Raw genomic sequence first — 14395 nt, forward strand, 5'->3', positions numbered from 1 at the left:
GGTAGGCCACGTTAGCCCCATGAAGGTGTTCACTTAATGCTAGGGTGTATCAACATTTTTAAAATATCATTTTAAATGAAAATTGATGCATGATGATTGTGTTACAGACGAAGGCTAATTTAGGTAGCGTAGCCTACATCAACCCTTGAAAATGTTCGTTTAATGCTAGGCAATACTGTAGATCAGCATTCACAATGAAAATTCACAAATGATAGATATGTTTTGTTCCTTATGAAAATGGCACTAGGTCAGTCAATTTTGGCTACAACCTCTAATACATTTACTCGCCTTTCTGCAAGCATACCAAGAACTGTTCAAATGTTTGCATGGCAGTCGGCACGGAGCCTTTCTCACCATGCAGTTCTAACCTAACCAAATCTGCAAACGTGCTTTGCCTACCCAACACCCGAGATCTGTCCTTGGTCCTTGGATTCTTGTTTAAGGATCCTGTAGATGGTTCTTTCACCCAGCATGTGGGCTTTGCTGCCAGACCCCACAGAATCTTACAGTACCCCAATGATATGGTAAAAGTTATCCGCTTCTTGTTCCTTCTCAAACCTAACCAAGTAACATAGAATAAATAGCTAGCAAGCCTCCTTACCATATTGATGTCATGGACATTAAAGTCAGCTGCCTCTTATACCTATTCTTTTTATGGGTATGACGAGGTTTGGCGAAGGACTGTTGGGATGAGATCCCCAACCGCCATCGTGAATGTATTACAGTATTTGGTGCCTGTATTCCGTAGCCTGTGTTACACATGCCAATACAAATACCAAGCAAGCCATATAATTTGATAATGTATGTATTTGGTAAATCCATTATCAAACATGGTGGTTACTCTAGCCTAGGGTATATTATCTTTAGCTGAATTCCTTACATGTTGAATGTCAGAATGGAGGAGAGTAGGCCTAGAGTAATTGGGCCTATCATCAATCATTACTGTGAGTTATTGGGTATTGCATGATAAATATGTGGTACATTAGCATTACTGTACTATGGAATTTGCAGATGAAATATAAGGAATTAAAACTTGACAGGCCAACCTCAAGATTTTAAGGGCCAAGGTAGCCATGTACTGTACTGTACTAGCCTCACAATTAACCCATGGATTGCTAGACAGCTCTGTCTGTTCTGATTTTAAAACGTCATCTGAATAGGTTTTATAGTACCTCAGAATATATGAGTTACTCATTGGATCTCAGTTTCTCCTATTTTCTATGTGACATGCTTGCTTCATAGAAAACAGTAAGTATAAGGGGGACTAGTATTTTCTGAAGATACTGTATACAGTATGCACTATCTTGTGGAAGCTTATGTGGCAAAGTTAACGGTCCTCTTTTGTCCCATGTAAATGAGTTGTAGCAGGTGAGATGGGGGCATCTATAGCAGTGAAGGCCTTGAGTACCATGTAACTACTGGTTTGTTTATATAAAATTAGCCATTCAGTGTAGATTACTTGTCCCCAGTGATTAGCATTGGGAAAAGGAGTGAGTTTCAATTTATGGCTTAAACGTCCTTATTTTAAACATTTGTAGGAAATTCTTGTTCTTTTTATAATGCAGAGAGCTACAGAAACTGGATGAAGTATAAATTAGGTCCAATACCAAGAACTGTAGACACTAGTCAATTTTCCAGTACAGTACTGTAATGTCTTCTGTTAGGAATTAAGCAGAATTTTGTATTCCATGATTGAAGCCATTGATAGGTTTAGTGTATGACAGAAACCTAAATTTAAAAAAGAATGATGTAAGTCAGTAGTGAGTCATGGAAAGAAGCATAGCAAAGTGTTTTGGGAAACCAAGAGTAAAATTTTCCATCAAACATATGTACCTTGTTAAAGATTTTCATTGCAGCTTTTTCATGCAGCTTTTTTCATCCCACGTTTGAATATGAGGAGAGTTTTTTTTTTTTTTTTGTTTCTTTAGCAAAGGCATCGTCAGTAAGAATATGTCTCTACTGCTGTGTTGTAAGTAGGTTCTTGAGGAATGTTTGAATAGTGCATTACATTTTAAGTGTATGAATTTTTATTGTGCTGTCATGCCTTGTTACAGTGATTATTACTGTGAAGCTGTCTTCAAAGTGTTTTTTTCTTCTGGTCCTGTAATGTCGTCTTTCTTTTCCAGCTGCTGCTCTATACTACCTTGCAGAACTAGTCGAAGAATACACAAGCACAGCAGCAAAAATACTTAGATACTGGATATGGGTATGTTTACCATATTCTATGATATTTTTTTAGTTTTAAATTTTAAAATGTCTTTTAACCATAGAAAAAAAATTTTCAGTGAGCGAAGAAAACTGATGCATAATTCTAACACAGTACAAATCCACTGATTATGTATAAGCTCAGACAGACCAAAGTTTAAGTAACTTTCAAATGTGTATCATTAGTAGTTAAGGTTCTGTTGTGTACTAACACAAGATTTAATTTGCAGTTTTTTATATTGACTTGTATGCTGTGTTTCCATTTTGAACAGCTGTGATAATACAAGATAGTGCTTATGTTGATGTAAAGTGGAAAGGCAGGGATGTTGATATGCAATGTGTACTGTAAGGTACGGGACAACACTGCCCTTCACGTGTTTTAGAATTAATTTTGTTTGGTCACGTGTATAAATATTGAAACGACCAATGATTGCAGTATGATCACTAAGGATAATGTTTTGTTTTCAGGTCACAATAGGACTGTACATATTACTCTTCTTATTTGAGAACCTGCCAACATCAGTAATCTTGTGTGGCTTGCTAACACAACTGGTTCATCTCTCAATTCTTCGCACATTCCCATTCTTCTTTTTAACTTCATTACCATTCATCTTAGGTGTAGGTAAGTATTGCAATCTATATTATATTCCGTACTGGTGATACAGAAGAGCCTAGTTATCTGTATTAGTATTGCCTGGCATTGAGGGCTCTTTTTATATTAGCTGTACATCATTTATGTTTAAAAAGTTGACATTTTTATCATTGTCAGTTTATTTCAAGTGTTTTTGATTACTGTGTTTGATCATTTTCAGTTTTATTCAGTTGACTCTTCTACTCTCAGCTTGTGCAGATTTGATTTGCTGAGATTTTGGTGGTTATCTGCTTGCATATTTGATTACCATATTACCAAAATAGTGGACTGTAAATAAAGTTGTAAACATCAGAATATAACCACAGTAGGAAAGTTGCCAGTGTCTGACTCATTATTTGGTCGGCATTCAGTTTGTGGTGTAGGTTTCTCTTACTAAGATTGGGTTTTAGTATGTTCGATAATCTGTTTTGGGATCATTAAGCCTTTAGCTGAGTAATTTGGTCTCCTATTAATGGTGATACACAGTTATTGCCAAGCATTTTCAGTTTTAAAGTGGTTCTTGTATGCTGTATACATTAGCAAGTTCATCATCAGTATTAGATTGAAGCGTGGTAACATCGACTAACAGATTCATATTTTTCAAGTTACAAAGTTGAGTATTTGAAAATGTTACACAAAGTTCTTGCCTCTGAACAGAAAGATTTTATGTAAGGAAGTTGTTTAAGTTTATCCAGGTTTCAGTGAAAGAGAATATTGTCAAAGATGATACTGAATGTTGTTATTAAGTAGTTTTGCTAGACCAGTGAGTCATATTTCTAGGCACTTAGAGGGCTAACCAAGGGAATTCTTCGCATAGAGGTTGAAATTGTAGAAAGGCAAAGATAAAGTGGGATGGTTAGATAAGAGACCAGAGAGAACATGCAAAATGCAGTTTGATTGTCAGAAGACAGATTTTCAGAAAAATCTTTAAATTTATCATTGCATGAGGGCTTAATGTGTATGCCAGCAGCTTAGTGAATTTACAAGAATCCAGACAGGAAGCATTATAGGGTTGTCCCCATAGCGGGGTAGTGCTGTCATTGCACCTCATGCGATGCAATGTAGGCATTACTCGAGGTGTTTTGCAGCTTCCCTGCTGCCCCTAACTGCAACCCGTTTCATTCCTTTTACTGTACCTCCATTCATATTCTCTTTCTTCCATCTTGCTTTCTAACCTCTCCTAGCAGTGCTGTCATAGTGCAATTGCGAGGTTTTCTTCCTTTTACACTTTTCAAACCTTTTATTCTCAGTTTCCCTAGCAGCACAGAATGTATTCACAGGTCCCAGTGCTTGGCATTTGGCCTGCTGTTTATATTCCATTCCATTCCCTTGTAGAGTTGTTGTCTGTGGTATTTTGAAAGTGTCATACTGGTATTTGTTGAGAAAATGAATTGTTACAAGTAAGGCAATAGTTAGTGATGACTCACTTTGATTAAGGCGATAGGTAGTGATAACTCACTTTGATTAAGGCAATAGGTAGTGATGACTCACCTTGTGTAATTTGGTTATGTATGAATGTAAAGTTAATCATAATACTGTATGTTACCTTGAGTAAACAGTAATTAAAACTAAGAGGAGGTAAGAGAACAAGTGAAGTTCTCTATATATGAAGTATATTTAACTTCCTACTTTCAACCCAATCAAATAGTACCTTTAGGGTCGGTGAAATCAGAGTATGTATTTTATTAGTTCTAGCAATATGTTGGACACCTGAGAGGATTATAAGATTTTTTATTCTTAAGTATTACTTTATTTATGATAAATGAAGTTGATTTCGCCTGATTTGGAGATACTTGGAATACACTTTTGAGTAAGTTAAGGACAGTACTTAATGTTACTGAACTTGACTTTGTGAATACTTATAAAAATTTTTCTGTCATACATTAAAATATCTTGGCAACACAGGAAGTGAATATGGAAGTGTTTCTGTTGTGTAAGTTTATTATGTTTGAAATTGCTTTAATACCTGTAAGTTAAACATTGACTGAGCAAATATTACATGTTCCCCTTTCATTTTTTTCCAGTTATGTTCATCGTAAATCATTACCTGGCATTCTCCTTCTTTGCATCGTACTATTACCCAGCCTCGGAAGTAAGTAGTCGAGTAGATCAGACCAGTGACTTGAGTAATTGCAGCAAAGGCTGTGGAGCATTAATGTGTTATATGCCACAAAATGAACACATCCATGGAACTTTTTCTCTGAATTAGGTGTTAGAAGTGAATTTATGCATGCAGAGACAAGGAAAATACTGTAGTTTGGTAATTGCTGTTCAGATTTGAGCCTCAGTTACTTCCGTACTTGAGAATTCTTATTTTTCAGGTATTGGCATACTTCACTCTTTTCGTTTGGTTAATTCCGTTTGGTTTCTTCATATCGTTATCTGCAAACGAAAATGTTTTACCCACACATGCTGAAACTCGTCCTCTATTATCAAGTAAGTTTGGAGGTTCTTAATTTGATTGTGTCAGTAAGTACATTTATTAATGTTCTAATGTCAGTGTAAATTTTTCATTTTAGATTAGTGATACCTTTAGGTCCTGTATTGAAGTCTTAGTAGTACCTTTAAGTTCTGAGTTGAAGTCTGAGTAATACCCTTAGGTTATACGTAGAAGTCTTAGGTGAGTGAATATGTTTAGTATTCAAGTTGTAAAATTTTCTAACTTCGAAGATGTTATTTTAGTATTCATAGTTTGCAGATATTAATAAAGTAATTTATTTTCAGTTTACCAAATGTATTCATCATAAATGTGCTTAGTTTATAGGTGTTATTCAAGCCATTAATTGTCTCAGTTTATAGATCAATGAGAAATCTTGTATGAAACTATTAGGAATGCATTACTGTGAATTTGAAATGTTATCACAGTGTGGCTTTGTTAAGATTATGAACCACATTTACAACCTCTTTTCACTGGTATCAACAAACCAAATAATTCAAATTTCCTGTTACTTTGTTACTTATTGTTAACCGGTATGTGAAGTGACCTCACAGGGGCTGTTTCCTCCCTTCCAGGCTTCACTTTCTGCTTACCTGAAGCACAAGATAGTCTTCTGGAGTAGTAGTCATTGTTAGGCAGTGGTGTATATTTATGAAGGATGAGAAGTTATTTAAAAATTCTATTGTGGTCATTGATAAAAATTATTGAAAACATTTTATTAAGTCCTTGTAATGTACAAGCCATTGCTTTTACACAGTAAATAACTTTTGACATGGGTGCTGATTATGCTTTCAGCTTCAACATGCCTGATGATTTACTGCATTTTTTTGTCAAGGTAGTCTATTACTGTGTGGCAAAACTTTCAGTTCTAATCATACATGTCATTAAATGCATAATACTGTACACTGTTGGTATGTTTACCTATTTTTGTTTTCTCTTATGAAGTGCTATGCATTTATTGATGGCTCTTAGATCTCAGTGTGATCCTGTGCTGCTTTCACTAGATCCTACCGTGTTGGTCTGTCTTTTATATACAATATCCACCCTTCATGTAGATCATCAAGATTCAGTGTGTGAAGACTCCCCAGGGGTTGTCTTTCAGTCATCTTCTGGTTCTATCAACTGGTTTTTCATCCTCAGTACTTTCCATTTGCTGAAACAGTTTGTCCTCTTCTAAATATTATGCTTTATATATTATTACATTTTCCAAACTGCGAGGAAAATGTAACGAGCGAGTTACGTCAATGAGGGCAACATTAGGTGGCCAGTGATACTCTGTGGCTACGAAAATACCTTTACAGGGAAAACGGGCCAGATACTGAGAGTCGGCTAATGGCAAATGTGGTACAAAATCACAGGACTGGTACTGATGGCTGGGAGCGTCTTGGAAAGTGGAAAACACCACCGAAATTCACACCTCCTGTAAGCGGCATTAGTAATGCTTGGACATATTCAAAACTTCACCAAATGAGCATTAGCACCGAAAGATTTCACAATATGACACAACATCAGCTATTCTGGCAATGGGATGACTTTCCCTTATGGACTGCTCTTACAGAGGGGAGAAGGAAACGTGGAGACAAGGATGTTTCAGAGGGAAAGGGGGTACAGAGAGGTAGAGAAGGATTGGTAAACCGAGGGCACTTTCACACACTGACACCAACCTGGATTATTTGCTTGAGCAAGGGCTTCCCTTGGGTACGTCCTTCCTGAGCAAGGGATTCTAGGCTCCTCTGGTTTGTCTATCTCTTGGTCCGGTATCGTAGGCCCCGAAGTAGAGGAGTTAAGCAGGTCTGATTGGTGTGGGTCACAGGAGAAGAATGGGCTGACCTCTGCTCAGCTGCCCATGGATGCTGGCCGACCTGGAGTGAGGGGGCAGAGCTAGGCTGCAGTGTTGCCAAATTGTTGGCCACGTCTGAAATGTGGAAGAGATTCCTCGGGGTGAGTAAACTGGGGTATAGGATATGATATGGTGGGGAACAAGGCCCAAGGAAGGGATGTGGCAGTGTGTCCTCCTGCACTGAAGGAACGTGGGAACTTTGAGACCCTCGCCATAAGTTCCTGGCGTTGGTAACTAAATCTGAGTTAAAGTTTAGATTTTTCCACAAAAAAAATTTGCGGAAGGCCTCCATTTATGACAATATTCTGACAGCTGTGACACTAAATTAAAACATGGACAGGTCCAAAGCAAAGCATGTAGTCTACACATAGTGCTGAGGCCGGATTACAGATGATCTAGCTTTTATTATCATGACCAAATAAAAATGTAATGCAGCAGAAGGAGATTAATTCATGTGAGGTCTGATTTGTGGATTTTGTAATTTATACCTTGTTTCCAAGTTATTTCTCAGATGTGGTGTGGTCTTCTTGTGACACTCCGGCTGTGAATCTCAGCTTTATGTAGTTACCCCTTTTAAAATTTTCCCTTTTTTTCAAGTTCTTGTATCTCTACTACTTGTAAAAGCATATGTCTACATACTCTAGTCTTAATTTTTGCCATGTACTGTGGGAGAATCTTTATTTACCAGTAACCCTAATTATGCAGTAGCTGTTTCTTATAGCTGTCTTTGTTCCAGCTTTACATTTGAGTAGTTTACTAAGGTAAGAAAGATGCACTGCTTCCTCCACCCCTTAGAAGGGCACCACATGTAGTGTGCCTTGTGCGAAACCATGTAGACAGTGCTAAAGCTTCTTTCCAGCACCATTCCCATCCCAGCTGCAGTGCTCTCTGCCTGTAACTTTCATTCATTTCCTTTGGTCTCTATTCACTTAATTGAGTAACCTTTAACAGCATCGTGCTTCAGTTTTCATTTAAGGAAGAATCGTCTAGGCATTCCCTATGAGAGTCTTGAGATGTAACTTGGTGGTCATGTTAAACTACTGTTTTATGGTTAAAATGTACTTCCTCCATGGTTGGTCTCTCCAACCTTGTCATTATCTGTCTTTCCTCTTGTACATGCTGGATATTGTTATTCATATACTTATTTGAGCTTTGCAGTCTTGTCCATCTACTTGGCCAACTTTGATAATGCACATTCTCTGCTACTGTCTTTTTGGTATATTCTTGGTTGCGTGAAGTTGATTTTCAATTGCTGAATCTCTGTTCTACTCGTAAATCTGTTCTTCATATGTAGGCCTTCTTTTTATTCTCTTGTCCTCTGCATGAAGAAGTTTCCAGTGCCATAAACCTTTCTAGTACAATTTGTCGCCATGATGCCCTTTTAATTGTTTCTCTTATTACATCCAAGAGTCACAGAGTATTTGATAGAACTTATTCTTTTTCTCGTGGTATCTGTCTTGTGTAAAGTGTTAGAGAGGTTGCTTGTGGTGTTGATTTCCCTGTTACAAAGCCAAAATGAAACTATTAATTTAGATTTTTGTGTTCATATTTTATCCATCCCCTTCTTTATTCACATTTTATACAACACTTCCCATACTTTCACTTAAGGCTCAAGGAATCTTACCCTTCTGTACTTTCCATATTGTGATACCTGTACTGTGGTATGTTGTTTTCAGTAATCTGGTGTGTTTTCAAAACTACGAAGCTTGCATTCTGTTGAACTCTTCAGTAAATGGTTTTGGAAGCCTTTTAACAAATCACATGAGGGCTGATAGTTCTGAAGGCTTGCTATTTTTCATCTTAAGGGCTTTATAATCGCTTTAAACTACATTGTCTATTGAGTCTGTCATGTTGAGATCTTTCTCTAAGTAGATTATCAGAGTATATATTTTTAATTTTTTTTGTATTCTTTGCACTTCTCAGTTCTTTTCATCCTCATTTGCTTTGCCATTCCAATAATATTTTAGTGTTCAGGTTCTAGTTCCATTCTTCCCATATCATTTTCTTTGTTATTACCATTTTCCAATAAGCTTTCCTCTCCTCTCTGTTGACAGTATACAGTATTCTTTCACGCTGTTCTCCACCAGTGGGCCCTCTGTTACATAAGGTTGACTAGCACTTTGTATAGCATGCCTAAAATTTTGTCAAGCCATGCTTAATAATGCTAATTCATCAGCCTTTAATATGGCTGTGTAAGATTCAGATCAGTCTGTGGAATTAGATGGACAATATGCAGTTCACAAAAATCACTGAACAGGAAAATACGCTAAGTAAATAAGATCATTAACAGGAAAATATGCTAAGTAAATAAGGTCATTAATAGATGGTTGTATTTTGGTTGATAGACCTCTTTCCCTGTGGAGGCTATGGTACATTAGCATTTACCATGGGGGTATAGTTTATCAACATAAGATGATGTTGGATAAGCATGCACTTTCAGAGTAGTATGAGTGATATGCTTTTGAAATTCTGTGATTCATAAGTTCCATGTTTATGGTTGATACCTTTTTTACATCAACGGTCATATTCCTCTTATTCCATTATATGTTCATTTCTTTATTGTAGGTTTTAGCAGTCCGGTTATTTATGACAGAAAAATGTATTTTGATGTTCCTTGTATCCTCCCTCCAGAGTCTGGTTATGCAAAAGGGTTTGCATGATTTAATTTACCTGCTTCTTAAACCACCAAACAGGAAGCTTTATAGATATATATTGCAATACATTTCATTACAATAATTATCCAGGTCTTTACCACCCTTAAACAGTCAGAACCTCACAGGAAAAAGTCTTATGTGTTTGACCTCCCATGAAATAATCAGTGACAAACATTTACTAAAAAAGGGCATACATACTGTGACCCTAAATTTGAGATTTTATTACAAATATATATATATATATAGTAATATTGAAAAAGATGATTCCCGAAAACATAAGCTAGGGAAAGCGAGAACACATTCACTGTGTGATGCCTCATACAATTATCATTCAAAAGAAAAGAACAACTAACTATGACGAGATAGTCGAAGAAAAAAGTTAAAGAAAAACCTTAAACCCAATTCATAAATGTATTTCCACTATGCATATTGACATTTACATTTAAAAACCGCACAAAAACAGGAACTGAACTGAGGCACACCAATGAACAAAGGCAGTAGGTCATCAAGAAGTCTTGCTGGTACTGATGAGCCAATGCATGTCAGAGACATCCTCAAAGTTGATCAACAGAAGATTCAACCCTTACCAGCTAAATAAAAGTTAGTAGGTGGTATTACTGCTCTAAGGTACTGCGTGGCACTGGAGGTGGCAAGTCCAAAAGAAGGCAGGCAGGCATGCCACACACACAGTGAAGGCTTGCACACTGGAAAATTACCGAAGATTACTCCACCACAGAGGTGGATAAGAGAGTGTGCCCATGAACACAGACTACCAGGCAATTAATGGAACACAAAAGCTGGATCCTCAAAAACTGCAAACCTCTGTAGAGGTAGTTGCCCGAAGATGTGGTCCCATCAGTGTAGAGAGAGAGAGAGAGAGAGAGAGAATGAGCTGTCTTTTTCGAAAATCATAGCTGAGAACACACTGCTTCATAAGGCCCCACCAAGGCCGAGATAAACTAATGAGTGTCCATATAATGATTCTCAAAAGTGCTTTACACTCGAACACCCATATCAACCATTGTACATAAAGAAAAAGTAAAATTACTCATGGGGTGAGTATTAATTATGCAAACAAATAAAATTAACGATAGAAACTCAAATTTTTGTTACCAGAGAAAGAGAAAACAAAAACATTAAAAGTTATTTTACTTTGAAATAAGGTTCATGAGTAATTTACAGGGCAAAATTATGATAGTATCATAGATTATAGAGAATGAAGTGCTAAGGCTATACAGTATTGCAGGATCAGCATATTTATTTTTTGCAAACTTTCATGTCTATGAGTATAGACCTTACTATGTATACTCCCAGTAGCACTATTGTAGCGCCTCAACTTACAAGATACTTCTGATGTCTAGCCTTCTAGTAAGTAACACCAACCCTATTGTATAGCCTACACTTGAACGTTGCAGGATACCCCACAGCTAACAGTAATTTCACATAATTTGCAGCGTAAACTAAACTTTAATATACGCTTAACATTCATTTTAAGAGATAGCCAGTAACCTAACTGTGATGATGGCATAAGTTTGTGTATACCTTGCCATATAGATAATAGTACAACATTACTGTAAAATATCTTTATTAGGCATTGAAAGAAAGACTTTTAAGGTTAGTCAGGTAGGCAAATGTTTTTCAAGTGCTTAAGTTTGTTTGTGTGACCGCATAAGTTCAAGCAACTGTGTTATGTTTTGATGCTGTAATGAATTTTTCCATGCCATACCATTTAAATAACAATGTTTTCGTGACATATTCTTGGTAGGCAGAAATAAATGCTGGCATGGTAGATTAGGTTTACTCTTGTCATTGAGTTAGTAAGAGGACAGCAAAAGAATGAAGAAAAATGCATTTTTAAATTTTTTTCAAGGGCAGACCTTTCTGAGTGTGTAAGATACAAGTTTTTCTAATCCTTCCTCACTCTAATACTGTAATTGATTGGTTGGTAAGAAGCTTCAAAATATAGCAAGTAGGGCCATGAAGATTAGGAAAAAGATGAGTATTTTCTTGTGCTTCTGGGCTACATTGGCCTGTTTCCTTTAGGCAAAAATGCTTCTTATACTGGCAAGTGCAGTATCGATAAGTGTATTGTTTTAAGATTGGGACATTTTAGGTATGAAGTTATTAATCATATTTCATATTGTTTCTTGCAGATGACGATGATTTTGTCACTGGTTACTTCAACAAAAAAGGCAAGCGATATGGCCTCCTGTCCTTATTTAACTATCTAAAGGAAGAATTTTTTCCGCAAAGGGGAAAGAAAGCTTTTTGAACTCTTTTATATGTAAAATTTTGTTAATTCTGAAAATGTATAGTTCAATACTGTGAGTGTTAGTTTTTCATTGTTGTAAGGGAAAAACATTTTTAGAGTTTTGCATTATTTAAGCATATGTATGTAATGTAAAGTACATGAAAATAGCTAGTCCTAGAATGATGTTCCACAAACTTGAATAGGCTAGTTTGGTGAACGCAGATTTCTTTTGTATGGATATTTTACAGTGAGAAAAGCTGAATGCTGCATTCAGCAAAGAGTTGACTGTGAATCAAGTTCTGTTTTGTTTTGTCAGTTTGATTGTTTTGTCAGTTGATTCTTTTTGTAATTTCTTTACAACTCTCCTTCATGTCGAAGCTAACAAAACTCTGACCTGTCACAGCATTGTTAGTTAGTGATATTTTTGTGTTTTACTTTTATTGTTATATAGAAATTAGCACCAGCAGTTATTTGAAAGTAGTATCCATATGGTGTAGAGTATTATATTTTTTTCATGTGGAGCATAATGTATTGGATATAGTTTTGTAAGATTTTGTATATTTTTTTTTTTACAAGTGATTTGTATGGTTATCCAGTGAACCTCAAGAAATAAATCCACCTTTTCTTGCAATAACCAGATATTCTATGCGCAGAACATATCAGTCTACTAACTATTTTATTTGTTTGGTATGCCTTCAGGGAATTAATGCTTAATGTAATTATGTTCATTATTTATTTATGCAAGCTTTGTTTCTTCTATCTCGCTGGGTGATACGATGTATTTAACGAAATTATTTTTGATGTAATGATGTGTACAGTACGCACTAATTTTGGAGAAAAAATATAGTTAAAGTTGTATAACTTTATGTAGAAACGTGGTGTACTTTTTTAAACAGATGATTGGTATTTTCTTGAGGGAAAAATAAGTGCAAATTGAAGACTATATTACACACACCAAGAAAACTTGTTTATTAGATTCTGCCCACTTCATTTTAACAACAGTGCATAAGAGTAAAAGCTAAAAGTGTACTTTTAGGAATTATCTGACAGTAATACATTCATTGTCCTTTCTGAGCAATGTTTGTCAAGTAAGTGGAGTGGTGATTATGTAGCTTGAATAATTTTTGGGGATTACATACCAGTGAGTTTTGGTAGTTCTTAGAAAAAGGTTTCATTTTGTCAGGTTCTTTTAGTTGTTTACCCAGAACATGACAATAATATAAGCGTGGAAAGTGTCCAATAGGTAATCATGCTTAGAGCAATCATTTTTTACAATGCTGTTGTAATAAACAATCCAAAAACTAATCATGATATTCTTGATTTGGAGGCCTAACAATCTGTTAACTTAATTTCTAGTTATCAGCCAGCCTTGGTGCAAGAGTGTTATTCTACAAATGTGATGTAGAGAAAGAGTTAAAATCTTTATTAAATCACCTTCACCAAGCAGTGGTGCACAAAACTTAGGCTTATCTAATTGTATCTTGTTTTATATTGGAAATAATTTTCTCAAATCTTATATGCTGTGAATATACATTTTAAGGAGGAATGCTTCCTAAAGAAAATTATTTACAGTAATACTTGTCTTTGTGGTAGGCTGGAAAATGCTGAAAAACTTGGAGAAAAAATTGGGCAGTAATGTTTCTTTGATTTTTCCAGTGTCATGATTTTAGGTCATATAAGGTTTTACATTCATGTTCATTTGATTGTATTACAGGTACACTGTAAATTATTTTTACTGCAACACTGGATTTACAGTATATGATGTGACAATTGATTTGGTATACATACTCTAGGGTTCCTTAGTGGAACTTGCATCAGTTTTGTTCTTATAGACAAAGTTTCTTTAATTTGTTTGGTATCTGTCTGCATGCATTACTCGTTGGTCTTCTTGGTACGCGGTGCCACCATGTTCAGTTTTGAAAGCATACTGTCATTGTATTGTTTTATGTTTTACGGTAAATGAAATAAGGTTCTGTAGTGCTTAAACACAAAAAGTATTATAATGGAAAAAGGGAGATGCAATATTTTCATCATGACAAGGCAAAAGAGCTAGGTGGCAGGAAGCGAATCTAATCTTAATGGTAATAAAAGAAAGCCAGCAGAGCTCACATGACATTATTTGTTCCCAGTCGTGTTAAATTTTGAAAATGGCCAACGTTTTTATTACCAGAAAGTGTATGGTGATAAAAAAGATAGGACCATAGTACACTTGACAAGATCTCTGGTATTACCATGTGCAAACCTCTTCAAAATATCAGTAATCTGTGATGGAGAGATCAAGTCTTTAATTACAAATTAGCCATTAGTCTTGGTTTAGTATAGGGCCTGATACGTACTCCTCTTGGGAGCCCACCTTTTCCAATAACTTTTTCCTGGT

General features: G+C 35.9%; 1 protein-coding gene across 3 annotated transcripts in view; it reads left to right on the top strand.

The window, feature by feature from the left end:
* Positions 1 to 13323, top strand: part of LOC136848232 (protein TEX261) — a 166537-nt gene extending 153214 nt beyond the window's left edge. For all 3 annotated transcript variants that reach the window (XM_067120587.1, XM_067120586.1, XM_067120588.1), the window contains exons 2-6: positions 2127 to 2206; positions 2674 to 2827; positions 4861 to 4928; positions 5158 to 5272; positions 11921 to 13323. In XM_067120587.1, the coding sequence (XP_066976688.1) occupies positions 2127 to 2206; positions 2674 to 2827; positions 4861 to 4928; positions 5158 to 5272; positions 11921 to 12039 (536 nt within the window). In that variant the 3' untranslated portion in view covers positions 12040 to 13323. The remainder of the gene's footprint in view (positions 1 to 2126; positions 2207 to 2673; positions 2828 to 4860; positions 4929 to 5157; positions 5273 to 11920) is intronic.
* Positions 13324 to 14395: the final 1072 nt, after the last annotated feature.

This window comes from Macrobrachium rosenbergii, chromosome 18 (genome assembly GCF_040412425.1).
Source record: "Macrobrachium rosenbergii isolate ZJJX-2024 chromosome 18, ASM4041242v1, whole genome shotgun sequence".
In the NCBI taxonomy this organism is placed as follows: domain Eukaryota; kingdom Metazoa; phylum Arthropoda; class Malacostraca; order Decapoda; family Palaemonidae; genus Macrobrachium; species Macrobrachium rosenbergii.